The sequence below is a fragment of the Callospermophilus lateralis genome, chromosome 2 (genome assembly GCF_048772815.1).
Source record: "Callospermophilus lateralis isolate mCalLat2 chromosome 2, mCalLat2.hap1, whole genome shotgun sequence".
Classification (NCBI taxonomy): Eukaryota; Metazoa; Chordata; class Mammalia; order Rodentia; family Sciuridae; genus Callospermophilus; species Callospermophilus lateralis.
Window position 1 is genome coordinate 193082640 of NC_135306.1, and position 23413 is coordinate 193106052.

The 23413-nt window shown below is 40.9% G+C and overlaps 1 protein-coding gene across 1 annotated transcript in view; it reads left to right on the forward strand.

Moving 5' to 3' along the window:
- The first annotated feature begins 4110 nt into the window (after window positions 1-4110).
- The window catches only part of Ptprj (protein tyrosine phosphatase receptor type J), a 57596-nt gene continuing 38293 nt past the window's right edge, over window positions 4111-23413 (forward strand). Inside the window, exons 1-5 of the mRNA XM_077108890.1 lie at window positions 4111-4349; window positions 9975-10238; window positions 15886-16149; window positions 18828-19046; window positions 20002-20232. Coding sequence (XP_076965005.1) covers window positions 4220-4349; window positions 9975-10238; window positions 15886-16149; window positions 18828-19046; window positions 20002-20232 — 1108 coding nt within the window. The 5' untranslated portion in view covers window positions 4111-4219. The remainder of the gene's footprint in view (window positions 4350-9974; window positions 10239-15885; window positions 16150-18827; window positions 19047-20001; window positions 20233-23413) is intronic.

Consider the following 23413-nt stretch of genomic DNA (forward strand, 5'->3'; position numbering starts at 1 on the left):
TAACAAGAATTTTGGAAACTATGGGGTGGGATTGTAGCTCAGTGGCAGAGCGCTTGCCTAGCATGTATGAGGCACTGAGTTTGATCCTCAGCATCACATAAAAAAAATAAATAAAATAAAGGCATTCTGTCTATGTAGAAATACATAGACATCATGAGCCATTATGTGACAACAGGTGGATAATGTAGAAGATATGAATAAACCCCTTGACACAAAAGAACGTTGGAAATCAGAAGTGTATGGAAACTAAACATTATTCTCTTGTGCAATCAGAGGTTCAATAAAAATATTAAAAGGGAAGTTAAAAAATTACTGAGAAAAATGAAAATGGAAACACTGCATGCCCAAACCTAATGGATATGGCAAGAAGAGTTCTAAAAGGGAGTTTCATGCGTCATATAACTATATCAAAAAAGAAGAAAGATCATAACCTGGTGTTTCACCTAAGGAACCAGAAAAATTAGAAAATACTGAGCCCAGAGTTAGTAGAGGAAAGAAAATAATAAAGATGAGAGAAAGGAAAAAAAAATGAAAAAAACAGAAACTAGAAATATAACTCAAAAATCAACAAAAGGAAAAACTTGTTTTTGAAAAGAGAAACAAAATTGGCAAAATAACTCCTATAGGGGAGCCCAGTGAACTTCAGAAGATGACAAAGAAAGAATTCAAAGAAATGAGTATAGTAATAAGTGACCTGAAAAGTGACTAGAGAAAAAAAGACTGTGAACTCAGTAAATATCAGAAATGAAGGAGACATTACAACTGACACTACAGACATGCAAAGCATAATAAGAGACATCATGAGCCATTATGTGACAACAGGTGGATAACGTAGAAGATATGAATAAACCCCTTGACACAAAAATATACAGGTGCATATTTGTATGTAAATGCCTTTTGTTGCAGGAAAGTTTAAGAGGCCAATGAAGAGAAATGAAACTGACATTGTAAGATTTGCTTTTGTATAGAAGACACAGCAGACCTGACACTTACATGTATTTTTGAATGTATTTTGTTTTCTTTTTCCTTGAAAACAACCTACGAACAGCACCCAGTCCTGTGTTTGGCATTGATGCTGTTTCCATCAGTCCAACCAGCGTGGTCCTGACCTGGGAAAACGATGACACAGCAGCTTCTGAGTACACGTATGCAGTAAAGAATGAGAGGGACAACAAGTGGAGGATGATTGTAACAAATAAAACAGAGTGTACCATCACAGGCTTAAGTCCAGGAACTTCATATGAATTCTCCATCACTCCAGGAATAGCGAGTGAGACATGGGGAAGTCCCATGTCCAAAACTGTCACAACAGGTGAGCTCTCTGGCTCCCAGGGGTGATGACGGACTGTGTCTTCTCATTCTGTCTCTAGACCCCTGTCCATTCAGGTTGCCAGTTGTGATAAGATGGGTGTGCATTTGCTAGAGGAGGAGACCAGGGTGTGTGTTGTGTCAAGCCCAGTCGTTCAGCTGTGCAGACCTTCAGTATTAAGGTTCTGTGTGTTTTGGGGAGTTTTAACTATGTCTATCTGTTTTGTTTTCAAAAAAAATTTTTTTTGGGGTATTATTGGTTCATGCCTACTTTTTGCCAAGACTTAAGGAGTGGAGATTGCTTTAGAAGTATGTTTTGATGATGTCAATCTTTGTTAGCCTTTAAATGATTTATTTATTATTTAGTTCTAATTCGTTATATGAGACAGTAGAATGCACTTTTGACCCATCATACATAAATGGAGTATAATTTCCCATTCTTCAGGTTGGACATGCTGTAGAATCACACTGGTTGTGTAGTCATATATGTACATGGGGTAATAATGCCCGATCCTTTCTACTATCCTTCCTTCCCTCTCCCCTCCCTTCACTCTCCTCTGCCTAATGTAAAGTAAGTCTATTCTTTCCCAATGCCCCACCCTTATTGTGCATTAGCATGTGCATATGGGAGAAAACATTTGGCCTTTGAGTTTTTGGGGCAGGTTTATGTTGCTTAGCATGATATTCTCCAGTTCCATTCATTTACCCGCAAAGTATGGAATTTTGTATCCTCAGCAAATCAGTGCTGTATTTCTATTCCCAGGAGTTTCTTTTGTGTGGGAGACTTTGGTACGGATTGTAGAAAACATGTGTGTTTCAAATGTCAGAAGAGCTTGATGACATTTAGACTTTAGATAATATTAGGCAGTGTAGATTATGGTGTAGCTTGGATATCAGTACCCTAAGTCTCTTGTTATTGCTGGAAGTTTAGAATAAGGAAACTGAATCAGTGATAAAACATTTCCCATTAAAAGAAAGGCCCAGGACCTGATGGCTTCACTGTGGAATTCTATTAATTATTCAAAAATGAACAAATATCAATTTATCTATTTTTTTCCCAAAACAATCAAAGAGGAGAGAATATTTTCAAAAGTGGTTTTACAAGGACAGCATTCAACCTGATAGAGAAACCAGACAAGGACAGCAATAGTAACAAGAAGCCTTTGAGCCAGGATCCCCAGGGAACCCAGGTGCCGAAATACTTAACCAAATGCTGGAAACTGGATTCAAGAGTACAGTTAAAAGACCATTCAACTGTGATGAAGTGGGATTCATTCCAGGGAGGCCAGGATGTTGCAGGGTGTTTCCAAGTCAGTTACCCTGATATCTGACATGAACAGGCTGAAGGATGATAGCAAATGTGGGAAACAGAGTTTGAAACAAACAAACAAACAAACAAACAAACAAACATGAAACCCATTTCTTTCTTTTTTGAACTTTTGAAACTCATGAATCTGTTTCCCAGACCTTCCCAGATTCCCCTGAGTGAGTGAAGGAAATTTCTTTCTCCTTGAAATTGGTGCCCTAGCACAGTGTGGGGGAGACGACTGGCTCCCAAAGAGGGTGCTGCTGTTCTTGCTCCCTTCGCCCCTGCAGCCGTTCTTGGTTTCTCATGATCCTCCTCACCATCATCATCTGAATGTAAAGAGCAGCACCCAGTGATCATCTGCCAAAACTGCTTCTCTGACACTGGTAATTGTTGCTTTAGAAAAAGGAAAGTTCATATCATTAAACTTTTTAAATCGTGGTCCCTGAGATGATTCCTCCTCATTCCATTTTACCTTCTCTTTATCACCTCTCCTGCCCTTTTTCACTGATTGCATAAATATTCTCACCTCCTATGAGCCAGAAGAGGTGACTTCTACATGCTCATGCAAAGATGGTGTCACTTGGAAAGTCTCTACTCATTTGGGGTCAGTTACAAGTTCCTTGAGAATAAACGCTAGATCATTTGTATTTTATGTGGTCTCTTGTCATTACTCCTTAATATGGAATTTCATTTAGATGCTACATATGTAATGATGTTAATAACCATGATGGCTTACGTTAGTTTATGATTCTGTACATCTGCACTTTCATAGATGGTGAATGTGATGTTTGGTAGATGAGATGACTTTAGCAAATTACAAGGCTAGTAGGGTGGCATCTTAGCCCAGAGTTCTAAATGTCCAAATCTGGTGTCTTGTTCCTCATGTTATGGTGGCCAGTAGTAATCATTTGCATTTGATGGTGTGTTAGGCCTGTCAACAGGGGAACCAGAGAGTGAGTGTTTCAAGGGACAGATTGCAGGTGAGGCTGCTAACAGGTGGAGCAGGCCTTTAAGTTCAGATGGGGATTCCAAGAGCTGCTCTTACGTTTGAGCTTTTTTGTGATGTCAAGTTTTGAGAAAATGGTTACCACATGCTTCAGCATCCTATGCCATCTCTCTACATGTAGAGTGTCCTGAGAATTGGGAGAGAGACATATTATGCCTCTTACATCTGTTTTTGTATCTGCTCCTAGACAGAGTTAACCCTGAGTTCAAGTCACAGACAACAACGCCAACCTCTATAAGTTTTGCCTCATTTTAAAGCCTCAGTTTGATCCTCACATGCTCATACAGGTGCATATGTGTGTTTAAATGCCTTTTGTTGCAGGAAAGTGTAAGGGGCAAATGAAGAGAAATGAAACTGACATTGTAAGATTTGCTTTTTATAGTAGACATAGCAGAGGTGAACTTACATGTATATTTCGATTGTATTTTGTTTTCTTTTTCCTTGAAAACAACCTACGAACAGCACCCAGTCCTGTGTTTGGCATTGATGCTGTTTCCATCAGTCCAACCAGCGTGGTCCTGACCTGGGAAAACAATGACACAGCTGCTTCTGAGTACACGTATGCAGTAAAGAATGAGAGGGACAACGAGTGGAGGATGACTGTAACAAATAAAACAGAGTGTACCATCACAGGCTTAAGTCCAGGAACTTCATATGAATTCTCCATCACTCCAGGAATAGCCAATGAGACGTGGGGAAGTCCCATGTCCAAAACTGTCACAACAGGTGAGCTCTCTGGCTCCCAGGGGTGATGATGGACTGTGTCTTCTCATTCTGTCTCCTAGAACCCTGTCCATTCAGGTTGCCAGTTGTGATAAGATGGGTGTGCATTTGCTAGAGGAGGAGAACAGGGTGTGTGTTGTGTCAATCCCAGGAGTTCAGCTGGCCAGACCTTCAGTATTAAGGTTCTGTGTGTTTTGGGGAGTTTTAACTATTTCCACTTGTTTTGTTTTCAAAATTTCTTTTGCTATTATTGGTTTATGCCTACTGTTTTGCCAAGACTTAAGGAGCAGAGACTGCTTTAGAAGTATGCTTTGATGATATCAGTCTTTATTAGCCTTTAAATAATTTATTTACTTAGTTCTAATTAGTTGTATGTGACAGTAGAATGCACTTTTGACCCATCATACATAAATGGAGTATAATTTCCCATTCTGCAGGTTGGACATGATGTAGAATCACACTGGTTGTGTAGTCATATATGTACATAAGGTAATAATGCCCGATTTTTTCTACTATTCTTCCTTTTTTCTCCCCTTCCTTCACTCTCCTCTACCTAATGTAAAGTAAGTGTGTTCTTCCCCAATGCCCCACCCTTATTGTGCGTTAGCATCTGCATATGAGAGAAAACATGTGGCCTTTGAGTTTTTGGGGTTGGCTTATTTTTCTTAGCATGATATTCTCCAGTTTCATTCATTTACCCGCAAGTTTTGGAATTTTGTGTCCTCAGGAAATCAATGCTGTGTTTCTATTCCCAGGAGTTTCTTTTGTGTGGGAGAGTTTGGTATGCATTGTAGAAAACATGTGTGTTTCAAGTGACAGAAGAGCCTGATGATATTGAGACTTTAGATAATATTAGGCAGTTTAGAGTATGGCGTAGCTTGGATATCAGTACCCTAAGTCTCTTGTTATAGCTACAAGTTTAGCTCTTTTCCTTTTTTTTTTTTTTAAGCTGAAAGTCACCAAAAAAATTAAAACGTATTTGATAAATGAGCAGGTTTTATTTTTTTTTTTTTTCCAGTTAATATGGGAGAACAGGATCTTTGTTGGTTTCCTGGATGTTGAGGCTTGTGTGTGACTCATTGGCTGGTGAAGTCTTTGGAAACCTGGCCTTTGGGTTAGACAACTTGATATTATCCTATCTGGACATGTAAGAAGCAAATATGAAACCAGTGGCCTTCAGTATTTGTTTTTAATATTTCTTTTTTAGTTGAAGTTGGACACAATATGTTTGTTTATTTTTATGTGGTGCTGGGGATTTAACCCAGGGCCTTTCCTATGCTAGGCACTGCTCTACCACTGAGCCACAACCCTAGCCACACATTTTTTTTGTTTTTACAGGTTGGAAATTATTTCATTAAAAAAAATCTTTTCCAGAAACCCAATGCGTTAAAACAAAAGAGAACTAGAGAAAGGAGCCTCAGGGATGAGTGTCTCAGGTATCTTCACAAAAATATTTTGGAGCTCCCTAGATCCCTGATTTTAAAGAAGGTAAATAGGTCCTTAATCCAAAAAAGTGTAAGAACTGCTGGTCTGCAGGTGTTGTAAGTTATATAACTAGTTACCTAATAACGTTGAATAGATCGATTATTTTCATTGTGATGCAATAATTTTGCTACTTCTGTCAGGCTATTTCGTATTGATAAAATTCTTCTTTGAAAGCAGTTTAAACAAATGCTGAATTGTTCCTAGGGCAAGATAGGGAAATTTTAGGAGTTCCTAGGAAGATTATGTTTATCAGTGGTGTTTTGGTCTCAGTCTTAGGAGACCTCCAAGTGCTTCAGTGGCCACAGTGTGCTGGTTTTGGGGAACATAGCAGATGGTCCTTGCAGACAAAACCAGTGTACAAAGACTGGAATAATCCCTATCCTTCAAATGCATAGACATTAATGTCTAGTTGTGAGGCCTAAGAATAATGAGAAAGGCCATGATATCACCAGAGATACAAAAACAAGAGCTATTAACTGGATAAAACGAGATAGAGATGTATGTTTGAATTCTGAGGAATTCAAAAGAACTCCTCTAGGCAAGCCCAGTGAACTTCAGAAGAGGACAGAGATAGAATTCAGAGAAGTGAGTATAGTAATAAGTGACCAGAAATGGGAACTGTAACAGAGAGGTTGAAATAGTACAGACAAAATCAAACAGAAATCCTGGAGCTGAAAAATACAGTGACTGAAAGGACCAGTGCCATAGAGAGCACCATCAGCAGAGCTGACAAAGCTGAAGAAAGAATCTAGGAACTTGTATATTGTGAAAATATACAGTGGGAGGTGAGAGAAAGAAAAGTTATGAAGAATGCTTTCGGGATTCATGGGATAGCACCCAAAGAGCAAGTGTTGGATGTCATTGGCATTCAAGAGGGAGAAGAAGAATACATAAGAGTATGGGCTTAGATTGTGGCTGATAGAGTGCTTGCATGTCTTTTGTGAGGCACTGGGTTCAATTCTGAGCACCACATATAAATAAATAAATTAAAAAATGAAGGTGCATTGACAACTAAAAAATGTTAAAAAGATAAAAAATTTAGAAAGCTTATTTAAAGAAATAATAGCATAAAACTTTCCAAACCTGGAAAAAGATATAAATATCAAGATATATGAAGAAAAATCTCCATTTATATTGAATCCTAATAAAAGTACCCCTACACATAATTAATCCATCAAATATCAAAGGCAAAGACAGGATCTTGAAATCTTAAAAGAAGCAAATAATATATCATGTAGTTATAATATGACCAGGAGCAGATTTTTCAGCAGGAATTTTACAGTCCATGAGCGAGTGGAATGATAGATTAAAAGTGCCAAAGTGTAAAAAAGACCTGAATTGTACTTGAGACCAAGTTGAGCTAACAGATGTGTATAGAACGTTCCCTCTGGTAGCTGCAGAATATACGTTTTTCTCAATTGCATATGGGACATTATCTGGCATAGATCATATGGGAGGTTACTGAAGATGTCTTAAGAATATAAGAATACTGAAATTATCTCAGGCATCTTTTCTAACCATCCCAATATAAAAGTAGGCATTAGTAACAAGAATTTTGGAAACTATGGGTGGGGCTGTAGCTCAGTGGCAGAGCGCTTGCCTAGCACACATGAGGCACTGAGTTTGATCCTCAGCATCCCATAAAAAATAAGTAAAATAAAGGCATTTTGTCTATGTAGAACTACAAAAAAAAAAGAACTTTGGAAATTAGAAGTGTATGGAAACTAAACATTATTCTCTTATACAATCAGTGGTTCAATAAAAATATTAAAAGGGAAGTTAAAAAATTACTCAAGAAAATGACAATGGAAACATCACATGCCCAAACCTATGGGATATGGCAAAAAGAGTTCTACGAGGGCGGTTTATGCATCAAATAAGTATATCAAAATGAAGAAAGATCTTAACAAGTGTTGCACCTAAGGAACAAAAAAAAAAAAAAAAAAAAAAAGAAATACTGAGCCCAGAATTAGTAGAGGAAAGGAAATAATAAAGACCGGGGGTGGTGGGGGGAGAAACAAACTAGAAATATAATTAAAAAATCAACAAATGGAAGAGTTTGTTTTTTGAAAAGACAAAATTGACAAATTTTTAGCTAGAGTAAAAAAAAAGACTGTGAACTCATTAAATATCAGAAATGAAGGAGACATTACAACTGACACTACAGACATGAAAGCATAATAAGAGACATCATGAGCCATTATGTGTCAATAGGTTGGGTAAAGCAGAAGATATGAATAAATTCTTTGACACAAAAATCAACCAGGATTGAAGTGTGAAGAGAGAAAATCTAAACAGATCACCAGTGAATAAGGAAACTGAATCAGTGATAAAACATTTTCCATTAAAAGAAAGGCCCAGGACCTGATGGCTTCACTGTGAAATTCTATTAATTATTCAAAAAAGAACTAATATCAATTTATCTAAATTTTTTTCCCAAAACAATCAAAGAGGAGAAAATATTTTCAAAAGTGTTTTTACGAGGACAGCATTCAACCTGATACAGAAACCAGACAAGGACAGCAACAGTAACAAGAAGCCTTCGAGCCAGGATCCCCAGGGAACCCAGGTGCAGAAATACTTAACCAAATGCTGGAAGCTGGATTCAAGAGTACAGTTAAAAGACCATTCAACTGTGATGAAGTGGGATTCATTCCAGGGAGGCCAGGATGGTGCAGTGGTGTCTGCCAGTCAGTTACCCTGATATCTCACATGAACAGGCTGAAGGATGATAGCAAATGTTTGAAATAGAGTTTGAAATAAAGAAACAAGAAACCCATTTTTTTCTTTTCTCAAGTATTAAAACTTATGAATCTGTTTCCCAGACCTTCCCAGATTCCCCTGAGTGAGTGAAGGAAATTTCTTTCTCCTTGAAAATGGTGCCCTAGCACAGTGTGGGGGAGACGACTGGCTCCCAAAGAGGGTGCTGCTGTTCTTGCTCCCTCCGCCCCTGCAGCCGTTCTTGTTTTCTCATGATCCTCCTCACCATCATCATCTGAATGTAAAGGGCAGCAGCCCAGTGACCATCTGCCAAAACTGCTTCTCGGACACTGGCATTTGTTGCTTTAGAAAGAGGAAACTTCATGTCATGAAACTTTTTGAATCTTGGTCCCTGAGATGATTCCTGCTCATTCCATTTTACCTTCTCTTTATCACCTCTCCGGTCCTTTTTCACTGATTGGATAAATATTCTCACCTCCTATGAGCCAGGTGAGGTGCCTTCTCCATGCTCATGCCAAGATGGTGTCACTTGGAAAGTCTCTGCTCATTTGGGGTCAGTTAGAAGCTCCTTGAGAATAAAGGCCACATCATCTGTGTTTTATGTGGTTTCTGGTCATTACTCCTTAATGTTGAATTTCATTTAAGATGCACATATGTAATGATGTTAATAACCATGACGGCTTCGAGTAGTTATGATTCTGTACATCTGCAATTTTATAGAAGGTGAAAGAGATGTTGGGTAGATGAGATGACTTTGAGCAAATTAGAAGGCTAGTGACTAGCAGGATGGCGTCTTAGCCCAGAGTTCTAAATGTCCAAGTCTGGTGTCTTGTTCCTCATGTTATGGTGGCCAGTAGTAATCATTATCATTTGATGGTGTGTTAGGCCTGTCAACAGGGGAACCAGAGCCTGAGTGTTTCAAGGGACAGATTGCAGGTGATTCTGCTAACAGGTGGAGCAGGTGTTTAAGTTCAGATTGGGATTCCAAGAGCTGCTCTTACCTCTGAGCTTCCTTGTGATGTCAAGGTTTGGCAAAATGGTTACCACATGCTTCTGCATCCTATGCCATCTCTCTACATGCTGAGTGTCCTGAGAATTGGGAGAGATTCATTTTGCCTCTTACATCTGTTTTTGTATCTGCTGCTAGACAGAATTAACCCGGAGTTCAAGTCACATACAACAAGGCCAAGCTCTATGAGTTGTGCCACATTCTAAAGCCTCTGTTTGATGGCCACATGCTCAGACAGGTGCATATGTGTGTTTAAATGCCTTTTGTTGCAGGAAAGTCTAAGAGGCAAATGAAGAAAAATGAAACTGACATTGTAAGATTTGCTTTTGTACAGTAGACACAGCAGACCTGAACTTACATGCATTTTACTAATGTATTTTTTTTCTTTTTTTTTGAAAACAACCTATAAACAGCACCCAGTCCTGTGTTTGGCATTCATGCTGTTTCCAACAGTCCAACCAGTGTGTTCCTAACCTGGAAAAACAATGACACAGCTGCTTCTGAGTACACGTATGCAGTAAAGAATGAGAGGGACAATGAGTGGAGGATGATTGTAACAAATGCAACAGTGTGTAACATCACAGGCTTAAGTCCAGGAACTTCATATGAATTCTCCATCACTCCACGAATAGCCAATGAGACGTGGGGACGTCCCGTGTCCAAAACTGTTACAACAGGTGAGCTCTCTGGCTCTCAGGGGTGATGATGGACTGTGTCTTCTCATTCTTTCTCCTAGAACCCTGTCCATTCACGTTGCCAGTTGTGATAAGATGGGTGTGCATTTGGTAGACGAGGAGACCAGGGTATGTGTTGTGTCAATCCCAGTAGTTCAGCTGGCCAGACCCTTCAGTATTATGCTTGTGAGTGTCTTGGGGAGTTTTAACTATTTCTACCTTTTTGTTTTAAAAAAAAAATATATTTTTTTTGGTATTATTGGTTCATGTCTACTTTTTGCCAAGACTTAAGTTGCAGAGAGTGCTTTAGAAGTGTTTTGATGATGTCAGTCTTTATTAGATTTTACATAATTTATTTATTTAGTTCTAATTAGTTATATGTGACAGTAGAATGCACTTTTGACCCATCATACATAAATGGAGTATAATTTCCCATTCTGCAGGTTGGACATGATGTAGAACTTGGTTGTGTAGTCATATATGTACATAAGGTAATAATGCCCGATCCTTTCTACTATCCTTCCTTCCCTCTCCCCTCCCTTCACTCTCCTCTACCTAATGTAAAGTAAGTCTATTCTTCCCCAATGCTGCACCCTTATTGTGCACTAGCATCTGCACATGAGAGAAAACATTTGGCCTTTGAATTTTTGGGGTTGGCTTATTTGCTTAGCATGATATTCTCCAGTTCTATTCATTTACCTGCAAATTTTTCGTCATTTTTTTATCCTCAGGAAATCAATGCTGTGTTTCTATTCACAGGAGTTTGTTTTGTGTGGGAGAGTTTGGTACGGATTGTAGAAAACGTGTGTTTCAAATGACAGAAGAGCCTGATGACATTTAGACTTTAGATAATATTAGGCAGTTTAGAGTATGGCATAGCTTGGATATCAGTACCCTAAGTCTCTTGTTATAGCTGGAAGTTTAGCTCTTTTTCTTTTTTCTTTTTTTTTTTAAGCTGAAAGTAACCAAAAAAATTAAAAAGTATTGAACAATGAGCAGGTTTGTTTTTTTGTTTTTTTTTTTCCAGGTAAGAAGGGAGAACAGGGTCTTTGTTGGTTTTCTGGATGTTGAGGCTGGTGTTTGACTCACTGGCTGGTGAAGTCTTTGGAAACCCGACCTTTTCATTACACAACTTGATATTATCCTATCTGGACATGTAATAGGCAAATATCAAACCAGTGACTTTCAGCATTTTTTTTAATATTTCTTTTTTAGTTGTAGTTGGACACAATACGTTTGTTTATTTTTATGTGATGCTGGGGATTTAACCCAGGGCCTTTCCTATGCAAGGCGTGAGCTCTACCACTAAGCCACAGTCCTAGCCACACATTTTTTTTTTTTTTTTAAAGCTCGGAAATTATTTCATTAAACAAAATCTTTTCCAGAAACCTAATGCGTTAAAACAAAAGAAAAGTAGAGAAAGGAGCCTCAGGGATGAGTGTCTCAGGTATCTTCACAAAAATATTCTGGAGCTCCCTAGATCCCTGATTTTAAAGAAGGTAAATAGGTCCTTAATCCAAAAAAGTGTAAGAACTGCTGGTCTGCAGGTGTTGTAAGTTATATAACTAGTTACCTAATAACGTTGAATAGGTTGATTATTTTCTTTGTGATGTAATAATTTTGTTAGTTCTATAAGGCTCTTTGTAGTGATAGAATTCTTGTTTGAAAGAAGTTTAAACAAACTACTGAATTGTTCCTAGTGCAATTAGGGAAATTTTTGGAGTTCCTAGGGAGATTATGTTCATCAGTGATGTTTTAAAAATTGGTCTTAGTCTTAGGAGACCCCCATGTGCTTCAGTGGCCACAGTGTTGCTGGTTTTTGGGGAATATAGCAGATGGTCCTTGCAGACAAAACCAGTCTACAAAGACTGGAATGATCCCTATCTTTCAAATGCATAGACATTAATGTCTATTCATGAGGACTAAGAATAATGAGAAAGGCCATGATATCACCAGAGATACAATAACAAGTGCTATTAACTGGATAAAAAGAGATAGAGATGTATGTTTGAATTCTGAGGAATTCAAAATAACTCCTCTAGGGAAGCCCAGTGAACTTCAGAAGAGGACAAACATAGAAGTCAAAGAGGTGAGTATAGTAATAAGTGACCAGAAATGGGAACTGTAACAGAGAGGTTGAAATAGTATAGAGAAAATCAAACAGAAATTCAGGAGTTGAAAAATACAGTGACTGAAAGGACCAGTGACATAGAGAGCACCATCAGCAGAGATGGTAAAGCTGAAGAAAGAATCTAGGAACTTGAAGAGACTTATGTGAAAATATACATGGGAGGAGAGAGAAGGAGAAAAGAATGCTTTCGGGATTTATGTGATAGCACCGAAAGAGCAAGTGTTCAAGTCATTGGCATTCAAAAGGGAGATGAAGAATACAAAAGAGTATGGGCTGGAGTTGTGGCTCAGTGATAGAGTGCTTGCATGGCTTGTGTGAAGCACTGGTTTCAATTCTGAGCACCACATATAAATAAATACATTAAAAAATAAAGTCCATTGACAACTAAAAAATATTAAAAAGATAAAAAATTTAGAAAGCTTACTTAAATAAATGATGGCACAAAACTTTCCAAACCTGGAAAAAGATATAAATATCAAGATGTAGAAAATACAAAAATCTCCATTCATATTGAATTCTAATAATGCTACCCCTACACATTATAATTATTCCATCAAATGTCAAAGGCAAAGACAGGATCTTGAAATTTTTAAATAAAAGAAGCAAATAATATATCATGTAGTTACAATATGTCCAGAAGCAGATTTCTCAGCAGAAACTTTATAGTCCATGAGCGAGTGGAATGATTGATTAAAAGTGCCAAAATTTAAAAAAAGATCTGAATTGTACTCGAGACCAAGTTGTCCTATCACATATGTATAGAACATTCCCTCTAGTAGCTTCAGAATATATATTTTTCTCAGTTGCATATGGGACATTATGTGGCATAGATCATATGGCAGGTTACTAAACAAGTCTTAACAATATAAGAATGCTGAAATTATCTCAGGCGTCTTTTCTAACCATCACAATAAAAGTAGACATTAGTAACAAGAATTTTGAAAACTATGAGTTGGGCTTGTAGCTCAGTGGCAGAGCGCTTGCCTAGCATGCATGAGGCACTGATTTTGATCCTTAGCATTACATAAAAAGTAAATAAAATAAATGCATTTTGTCTATGTAGAACTGCAAAAAAAAAGAACTTTGGAAATTAGAAGTGTAAACTAAACATTATTGTCTTATACAATCAGAGGTTCAATAAAAATATTAAAAGGGAAATTAAAAAATTACTGAGGAAAATGACAGTGGAAACATCACATGCCCAAACTTATGGGATATGACAAGAAGAGTTCTACGAGGGAGGTTTATGCATCAAATAACTATATCAAAATGAAGAAAGATCTTAACAAGTGTTGCAACTAAGGAACAAGAAAAATAAGAAATACTGAGCCCAGAATTAGTAGAGGAAAGGAAATAATAAAGATCAGAGAAAGAAAAGAAAAAAAAAAAGAAACAATCTAGAAATGTAATTAAAGAATCAAGAAAAGGAAGAGTTTGTTTTTTTAAAAGACAAAATTGACAAACTTTTATCTAGAGAAAAAAAGACTGAGGACTCACTAAATATCAGAAATGAAGGAGAATTACACCTGACACTCAGACATGAAAGCATAATAAGAGACATCATGAGCCATTATGTGCCAAAGGCGGATAACCCAGAAGATATGAATAAATTCCTTGACACATAAACCAACCGAGATTGAAGTATAAAGAGAGAAAATCTAAACAGATCACCAGTGAATAAGGAAACTGAATCCGTGATAAAACATTTCCCATTAAAAGAGAGGCCCAGGACCTGATGGCTTCACTGTGGAATTCTATGAACTATTTAAAAAAGAATTAATATCAACTTATCTAAAATTTTTTCCCCAAAACAATCAAAGAGGAGAAAATATTTTTAAAAGTGTTTTTATGAGGACAGCATTCAACCTGATACAGAAACCAGACAAGGACAGCAACAGCAACAAGAAGCCTTTGAGCCAGGATCCCCAGTGAATCCGGTTGCAGAAATCCTTAACTGCAATACTGGAAGCTGGATTCAAGAGTACAGTTAAAAGACCATTCAACTGTGATGAAGTGGGATTCATTCTAGGGAGGCCAGGATGGTGCAGTGATGTCTGCCAGTCAGTTACTCTGATATCTGACATGAACAGGCTGAAGGATGATAGCAAATGTGGGAAATAGAGTTTGAAACAAACAAACAAGAAACCCATTTCTTTCTTTTCTGAAGTATTGAAACTTATGAATCTGTTTCCCAGACCTTCCCAGATTCCCCTGAGTGAGTGAAGGAAATTTCTTTCTCCTTGAAAATGGTGCCCTAGCACAGTGTGGGGGAGACGACTGGTCCCCAAAGAGGGTGCTGCTGTTCTTGCTCCCTCTGCCCCTGCAGCCGTTCTTGTTTTCTCATGATCCTCCTCACCATCATCATCTGAATGTAAAGGGCAGCAGCCCAGTGACCATCTGCCAAAACTGCTTCTCGGACACTGGCATTTGTTGCTTTAGAAAGAGGAAACTTCATGTCATGAAACTTTTTGAATCTTGGTCCCTGAGATGATTCCTGCTCATTCCATTTTCCCTTCTCTTTATCACCTCTCCTGCCCTTTTTCACTGATTGGATAAATATTCTCACCTCCTATGAGCCAGGTGAGGTGCCTTCTCCATGCCCATGCCAAGATGGTGTCTCTTGGAAAGTCTCTGCTCATTTGGGGTCAGTTAGAAGCTCCTCGAGAATAAAGGCCACATCATCTGTGTTTTATGTGGTTTCTGGTCATTACTCCTTAATGTTGAATTTCATTTAAGATGCACATATGTAATGATGTTAATAACCATGACGGCTTCGAGTAGTTATGATTCTGTACATCTGCAATTTTATAGAAGGTGAAAGAGATGTTGGGTAGATGAGATGACTTTGAGCAAATTAGAAGGCTAGTGACTAGCAGGATGGCGTCTTAGCCCAGAGTTCTAAATGTCCAAGTCTGGTGTCTTGTTCCTCATGTTATGGTGGCCAGTAGTAATCATTTGCATTCGGTGGTGTGTTAGGCCTGTCAACAGGGGAACCAGAGAATGAGGGTTTCAAGGGACAGATTGCAGGTGATGCTGCTAACAGGTGGAGCAGGTCTTTAAGTTCAGATTGGGATTCCAACAGCTGCTCTTACGTCTGGGCCTCCTTGTGATTGTCAAGGTTTGGCAAAATGGTTACCACATGCTTCTGCATCCTATGCCTTCTCTCTACATGCAGAGATTCCTGAGATTTGGGAGAGAGACTCATTTTGCCTCTTACATCTCTTTCTGTATCTGCTGCTAGAAAGAGTTAACTCTGAGTTCAAGTCACAGACGACAAGTTCTACCTCTATGAGTTGTGCCTCATTCTAAAGCCTCTGTTTGACAGACACATGCTCATACAGGTGCATATGTGTATTTAAATGCCTTTTGTTGCAGGAAAGTCTAAGGGGCAAATGAAGAGAAATGAAACTGACATTGTAAATTTGCTTTTGAATAGTAGACACAGCAGAGCTGACATTTACATGTATTTTTCTAATGTATTTTTTGTTTTCTTTTTCCTTGAAAACAACCTATGAACAGCACCCAGTCCTGTGTTTGGCATTGATGCTGTTTCTATCAGTCCAACCAGCGTGGTCCTGACCTGGAAAAACAATGACACATCTGCTTCTGAGTACATGTATGCAGTAAAGAATGAGAGGGACAACGAGTGGAGGATGACTGTAACAAATAAAACAGAGTGTAACATCACAGGCTTAAGTCCAGGAACTTCATATGAATTCTCCATCACTCCAGGAATAGCCAATGAGACGTGGGGAAGTCCCATGTCCAAAACTGTCACAACAGGTGAGCTCTCTGGCTCCCAGGGGTGATGATGGACTGTTTCTTCTCATTCTGTCTCTAGACCCCTGTCCATTCAGGTTGCCAGTTGTGATAAGATGGGTGTGCATTTGCTAGAGGAGGAGAACAGGGTGTGTGTTGTGTCAAGCCCAGTCGTTCAGCTGTGCAGACCTTCAGTATTAAGGTTCTGCGAGTTTTGGGGACTTTTACCTATTTCTACTTGTTTTGTTTCAAAATTTCTTTTGCTATTATTGGTTCATGTCTCCTGTTTTGCCAAGACTTAAGGAGTGCAGACTGCTTTAGAAGTATGCTTTGATGATGTCAATAATTATTAGCCTTTAAAGATTTTATTCATTTATTTATTATGTTCTTATTAATTACATGTAACAGTAGAATGCACTTTGACCCATCAGGCATAAATGGAGTATAATTTCCCATGCTTCAGGTTGGACATGATGTAGAATCACACTGGTTGTGTAGTCATATATGTACATAAGGGTAATAATGCCTGATCTATTTTACTGTCCTTCCTTCCTTCTCCCCTCCCTTCACTCTCCTCTACCTAATGTAAAGTAAGTCTATTCTTCCCCAATGCCCCACCTTTTATTGTGCATTAGCATCTGCATATGAGAGAAAACACTTGGTCTTTGAATTTTTGGGGTTGGCTTATTTTGCTTAGCATGATATTCTCTAGTTCCATACATTTTCCTGCCATTTTTTTGTCATTTTTTATCCTCAGGAAATCAATGCTGTGTTTCTATTCCCAGGAGTTTCTTTTGTGTGTGAGAGTTTGGTATGCATTGTAGAAAACATGTGTGTTTCAAATGACAGAAGAGCCTGGTGACATTTAGACTTTAAATAATATTAGGCAGGTTAGATTATGGTGTCGTTTGAATACCAGTACTCTAAGGCTTCTATTATAGCTGGAAATTTAATTTTTTTTTTGTCTTTTAAGGTAAGAAGGGCAAAAAGGTCCTTTGTTGGTTTTCTGGATGTTGAGGCTGGTGTGTGACTCATTGGCTGGTGAAGGTCGTGGAAACCCGGCCTTTGGATCCCACAACTTGAAGTCAGCTAGATCTAGTATAATGTCCTACATGGAATAGGCAAATATCAAACCAGTGGCTTTCAGCATTTTTGTTTTTAAAGCTGGGAAACAATTTTATTAAACAAAATCTTGCCCAGGAAGCACGTATATTAAAATAAAACAAAACTGGAGAAAGGAGCCACAGGGATGGGTGTCTCAGGTACCTTCACAAAAATATCCTGGAGCTTCTCAGAGCACAATTGTAGGGGGAAAACAAGCCCACATTACAGATTTTCTTTGTTGCCTTGTAAAAGACAGAGGGAAAGGAGAGCAGAGGATCAATAGAGGAGATGAATAAGAGAAAAGCACGTAGAAGGATGGAGAAGGAGAGATGGAAGGTGGCAGGAAGCACCTGGCAGGGGTGCTGAGTATTCTGCTGTTAGTGCAGAGCTCATCAGCTGCTGTGGATCTAGCATCTACCGTGTGTAGAGCTGTCCTTAATTGATTAGCTTGTCCTCATAGTAGCCCAAAGAGCTACACCTGAAAAAACTAAAATGTGGAGAAGTTAAGTTTCTTCCAAGATACCAGAGTTTCGAATATCAGGTGATGGATTGGAGCCCAGGGAACCTGTCTGCAGTCCACTGTGGTACCACGACGCACATTAATAGGCAGCCAGAGTCCTTAAGCTGAGTGGTTTACTAGTGTTACATTTCTTAATACTAGTAGTGCAAAAGAGTGCTGGGGGTGTAGCTCAGTGGTAGAGCTCTTGCCTAGCATGAGTGGGGCCCAGGTTACATCCCTAGCACACACCACACACACACAAACACACACACGTACACACCTGAGTGACCTGGTTTAGAAATCTTAGAAATCTTTGCATGAGAGATATTTAAGGTGAGGAAGGAAATTAGAGAGCAGACCACCTTGCTGTAGGGCTGGAGACAGCCAGTGTCTCTATGTTGAGCCGCCTGCAGACCTCTGGCCAAGTGTTTTCCTCTATGTGCAATATTGCCTGTGAGTTTATGGGTTCTACTTCCCCCACTGCTACCAATAATGTGTGTTCTTGAGCAAGCCACCCTGCCTCTCTGGGTCTTGTTTTCATCTCAAAAGTGGAGTGGATGTCATGTTAGAGGCAATGGTTTGATTTATGTCACTGTCAGCCAAATAAGGTAGTGGAAGGAAGGACGAGAGTATAGTGTACATAGATAGACTTTTGGACAATCCCCTCAGGGGTTAGAATACAGGATGTGCTCCTTAACCTAAGTGCCTTGGTACTATAAAATGATGCTATGTGTCTTATCTTGAATTGAGACCATTAGACTTAGGAAAGAATCATTTTATTTGAACCTTTATTGTTAGTGTCTAAAACAAACATAATTAAATGCTGCTGTTTAAAGGGACATTTAAAAAAAGAATTTCCAATCCTCATTGGGGTTAGTGTCGAGGGGTTGTACAGATCCTAGACAATTTTGGTCTTAAGGTTTATTCCTTTTTCTTTCTATATGATGTCCTTTTACCTCTCCTGTGAAATGATGAATATGTGCTGGATCCTGGTATAAATAAAGTGTTTTAGTGGGTCACATCGAAACGTTGGTGACTTAATGAAAGATGATTGCAGATATCTTGGTCCAGTAATGTCCACTGTGTGTTTTTAAAATAGAGCCTCGTCCAGTGTCTGGGCTTCGAGTTACCTTCATGGGTGTGACGCTACTTGCTCTTACCTGGATCAAGGACAACGGTACTGAGTCTTACCAGATTCTCCTTGAAACCAATGGAAGTCAGACAGAGATGACCAGAGACTTGGCAGTCAATATTTCAGTCCTGAAGCCTGGGTTTCCGCTTCGTCCAGAATCAAACGAGACACAAGGAGACAACCTGGGTACGGAAAGTGACTGGGGGAAGTTGTGAAAGTGTGCCTCCTAGTTTTGTCTTTCAGCAATGTTTTATTTAAAAAACATTATTCTTATATTGGTAGAGGGTTTCAGGGTTTGTAGAGGGCTTTCCAACCACACTTTAGTTTGATCCAATTCCTTTATGAAGGAGGAAAGAGTGTTCTTATTTTACAGGTGAATTGGGGTTCAGAAAGCAGTGGGTCTTCAAACTTCTGGACTCTGCCATCCATGAAAGGAGGCAGACCTCTTAGCTTTTCATTTTTCACTGGAACAAGTAACAGGTGGATTAACCCAAGTAGAGCCAGAACTATAAAGTTGATGTTAGGATTCTCTACTGCAAGTGATAGACAGAAATCAGACTTTGGAGAGTGATTTATGGTGCGTGTGTGTTTCCCCACCTGCGGTCATGTTTTTTTTCAGGCAGCAAGGCCTTAAAGAAAGAGGGGGCGCATCTCTCCTCTCTTCTTCCTTCTGTTTGGCAGCTTCTTGTCAGAGGGGCCCCTTCCACACGCTCAGGGAGTAGTGGCCACCAGGCCTCCCTGTTTCGTACCCTGCATCTCCCCTACCCACTGCGGTCCAGGGAGGCATTCCCTGAGTGGGCTTTGGTTAGCAAAATCTGAATCATGGACCGTCTCTGGAAGATCATGTTGGGATGGGAGAAGAAAAATTTCCCAAAGAAGGGAGAATGGTCCAAAATAGCGAACTTGAGAGAGAAGCCCAAAATATCTGGGGTGTTACTGGAATAACAGCACAAAATAAAATATCAAGGCCTTTTTAAGGGACCATATCTCTCTTTAGGGGAGGAAGGGAGCAGATATTTATGGAGTACCAAATGTGGGCATGGTCAGATGTGTCATCTTTTGGGGGGTGGGGACACTGAAAGAAGTTGGGGATGTGTTTCTCTTGTGGTCAGTGTCTTTGCTTTCTGCGCTAAAAAAACAGATGCCAGCAACACAGGAAAGGAGATGAGCACACACCAGCCGTGCAGCAGCCCCCCGGGCCCCGTGACTGCATCCTGCCGTGTATCTGCAGACCCATCCTCTGGCCAGGAGTCCCAAGACATTGAAGTCCTGCTTGTTGGGTTGAAGTCCAACACTCAATACAAGGCCACTGTTTACTCTCAAGCGGCAGATGGCACAAAAGGACAGCCCCAGCCCATCGAGTTCAGGACAAGTATGTCGGATTTTGCGTGATGATTTCAACCAGGGTTTCCCAGCACAGAGTTTTATCTCCTGTGATTATGGATCTGAGTTATCTGTGGCTTATCAGTGAGTTCTGTGGTCAGGGGGAGTTTTCTGGGAGAGATTTTGGGCAGCACAGATCTGTGGGGTGTCTCCTTTCGTCTGTGGCTGTAGTACGCCTTTCATGAGGCTCAGCAGAGCACCCCGAGCAGCTGCTGTGTGCAGGCTGTGGCCCCGTCTCACGTGTCTTTCCTGTCTCTGCTTGTTAGTTCAAGAGACAAACTGCGGTCATGTTTTTTTTCTCTTATAAATAGCTAATCGTTGCCTAATTTTTCCCACTGTTAGATGAGGAAATGAGTTTCCTTTTTTGGCTTGTCCTTGGAATTCATGCTGATCTTTCTGTGGAAACGCTTGTTGATGAGCACATTGCTGCTCCCTGGCTGTGATCCATCAGCACTTCTGCTCTATCAATTGACCAGTGTTCGGTGGCTTTTGGGGTCAGTGCTGATGAAGGGGTAAAGAAATACACAGTTCCTACCCTCAGGGAGCTTCCAGTGCAGATGGGGAGTTGAGACAAACCTTCATAGAGAAGAAGGTGGTGGGGCTCAGGGACAAAGGCTGCAACATCACAGTTCCTGGGGCCTTGGTGGCAGGACCTGTGAACAGGCCCACAGAACTGAGGGACTGAGGGTGGAGGTTGGCGGAGCAAGGACAGGAAGCACACCGGCACCCAGAAAGCTCTGGGAGGGTTGGGCCACACCAGGTCCAGTGACCCCCTCAGGATTTAAAGTCTCTGGAAGGAGAGAATGTCATATCTGCTTGCTGGGTGGCTGTGTGGGGAGAAGGAGCCACTGTCCCCCAGCTTCCATGTGAGTGACAAGCGGTCCCTCCCACCAAGGATGTTGGGGTGTTGATGGAAGGAATGCTTACTGCACAGGTAACACGTGGGCACCGACCCCTGGATCTGCCTGGGGAGTGCTGTGGCTATTGGTGGGAGCTGATTTTAACTTCCGGTCCCAAGGGAAGACCTCTTCTGTAGGGAGGATCTGAAGTCCCTTTGGAGGGAGAATAGGACTAGGATAGAGAGAAGGGAGAGCAGGACACTTCAGCGAGGAAACGTCCTGAGTGAAAGAGCAAGTGACAGATCCCAGGTATGAAGGTAGAGGGCTCAGGGCGGTGGAGGGGAGATTAATGGGGGACTGTAACTCTCCTTTCCAGACCCATCTGGGGAGCTTTGAATTTGAGTGTGTGTGTGTGTGTGTGTGTGTGTGTGTGTGTGTATGATGCAGTTGGACACAATACCTTTATTTTATTTATTTTTATGGGGTGCCGAGGATCGAACCTAGTGCCTTGCATGTGCTGGGCGAGCACTCTACTGCTGAGCCACAACCCCAGCCCCTGAAATTTTTTTCAAACAAATACTTACAAAGTCTCCTCTGGGCTCACAGAGGCCCCTCTCCCTAAGGAGTGACCAGATAGATGGGTGTTTCGAAGAATGGTAACTAGTGGAGCTCAGAGCATTGAGAGTCCTGGGCGGGAAGAAAGGTCAGGAGCCATGCCCTGGTTGATGAAGGCTGGAGGTGGGATGAAGGGAGTGGGAAAAGGAGGGGACTCAGTGACACTCAAGGACCCTGGTTCACTCCACGGTGCCTGATTTAATTCCTAGGGAAATGCTGCAGGTGTTCTTTGAGATTTTGAGAATTGTCTCTGTCTCTTTTAGAGACTGAAAAGGGGAGGAGGCTGGAAATGCCTAGCGGGTCTGTATTACATGGAGGGCTTGGCAGTTCGGGGAAGAAGTGAGTGCTAGTCATGTGTCAGGGATGGCAGGCTCTCCTGGTGCCCTGTTGAAGCGGTCACATGGGTATGTCTTCTTTCCTTCTCTCCAGGGGACGCTACTGTGTGGGTGGGGAGGGAAGGATGTGGCCATAGGAGTAGCCATTTGGCCTCAGAGGGCCCTTGGTGGCCCAGCAGGGTGGCAGGTGGAGGCTTCTGGGTAGGGAGGGTGGGGAGGACTCTAGGAGGACGGGGCTGCTCCACGGGTGCCATTCACTTGAGAAGCTTGTGTGAGAAGGTGAGTGGTGCCGAAATCTGGCCTGGGGGCCTCTCTCCAAGCCAGGCACCTCCTGCTGGGTCTGCTCAGAGGAAGGTTCCTTTGCCTGATTTACTGAAAGGGGCTGTTATGGTTTGGATGTGAGGTGTCCCCCAAAAGCTCACGTGTGAGATAATGTGAGAGGGTTCAGAGGGGACATGATTGGGTTGTGAGAGCCTTAACCCAATCAGTGAATTAATCGCCTGATGGGATTAATGGACTGGTAAAGTCTGTTGCTGGAGGAGGGTGGGCACTGGGGCTGTGGCTTTGGGGTCTGTATTTGTATCTGGAAGTGGAGATCTCACTCTCCGCGTCCTGATCATCATGTGAGCTACTTCCCTCCACCACACTCTTCTGCCATGTTCTGCCTCACCTCGAGCCCCAAGGAATGGAGCCTGCTGTCTGTGAACTGAGACCTCTGAAACCGTGAGCCCTCAAATAAACTCTCCTCCTCTACAGTTGTTCTGGTGGGGTCCTGTTAGTCACAGCAGCAAAAAAGCTGATTGAAACCGGTCCATGTTGATTAAGGCGGGCTTTGGGTTCCTACTTTTTAAAGAGGTTTGAGCAAAAGTGACTGTGTCTTAGTTGGTGTTCCACATATGTATATATCATGGTTTGTGTCAAAGTTCCTTAGGGCTTGATCAATCGTAATCACAGCAGCTATACCCCACTCTGTGGTATGTATAAGTGTGTGTGTGTGTGTGTGTGCGTGTGTGTGTTTGCATTTTACATTTTAGTCAGTTTGGGCTGCTGTAACCAGTTACCACAGACTTGGACAGCTGTTGATTTCCCACAGTTCCGTAAGCTGGAAGTTGGAGACTGGGGCACAAGCCTAGTTGGTTTCTGGTTGCGGGCCCTGTGCTGGGTTGTAGACCCTGGGTCCTCACACGCAGAAGGGGTAAGACAGGGCCTCTTTTGTGACAGCATCAAGTGGGGGTTGGCATCAGAAGAATCCATGTTATTGTTTGATCAGGAGCCTGTCATTTCTCTGAAGGCTGATTCACAAAAAATAACAAAGGGCATCTGTGCAGGGCCAGGTGGATTCTTCTCCCACCGGTGATGCCTGACTTTTCCAGGACCCCCG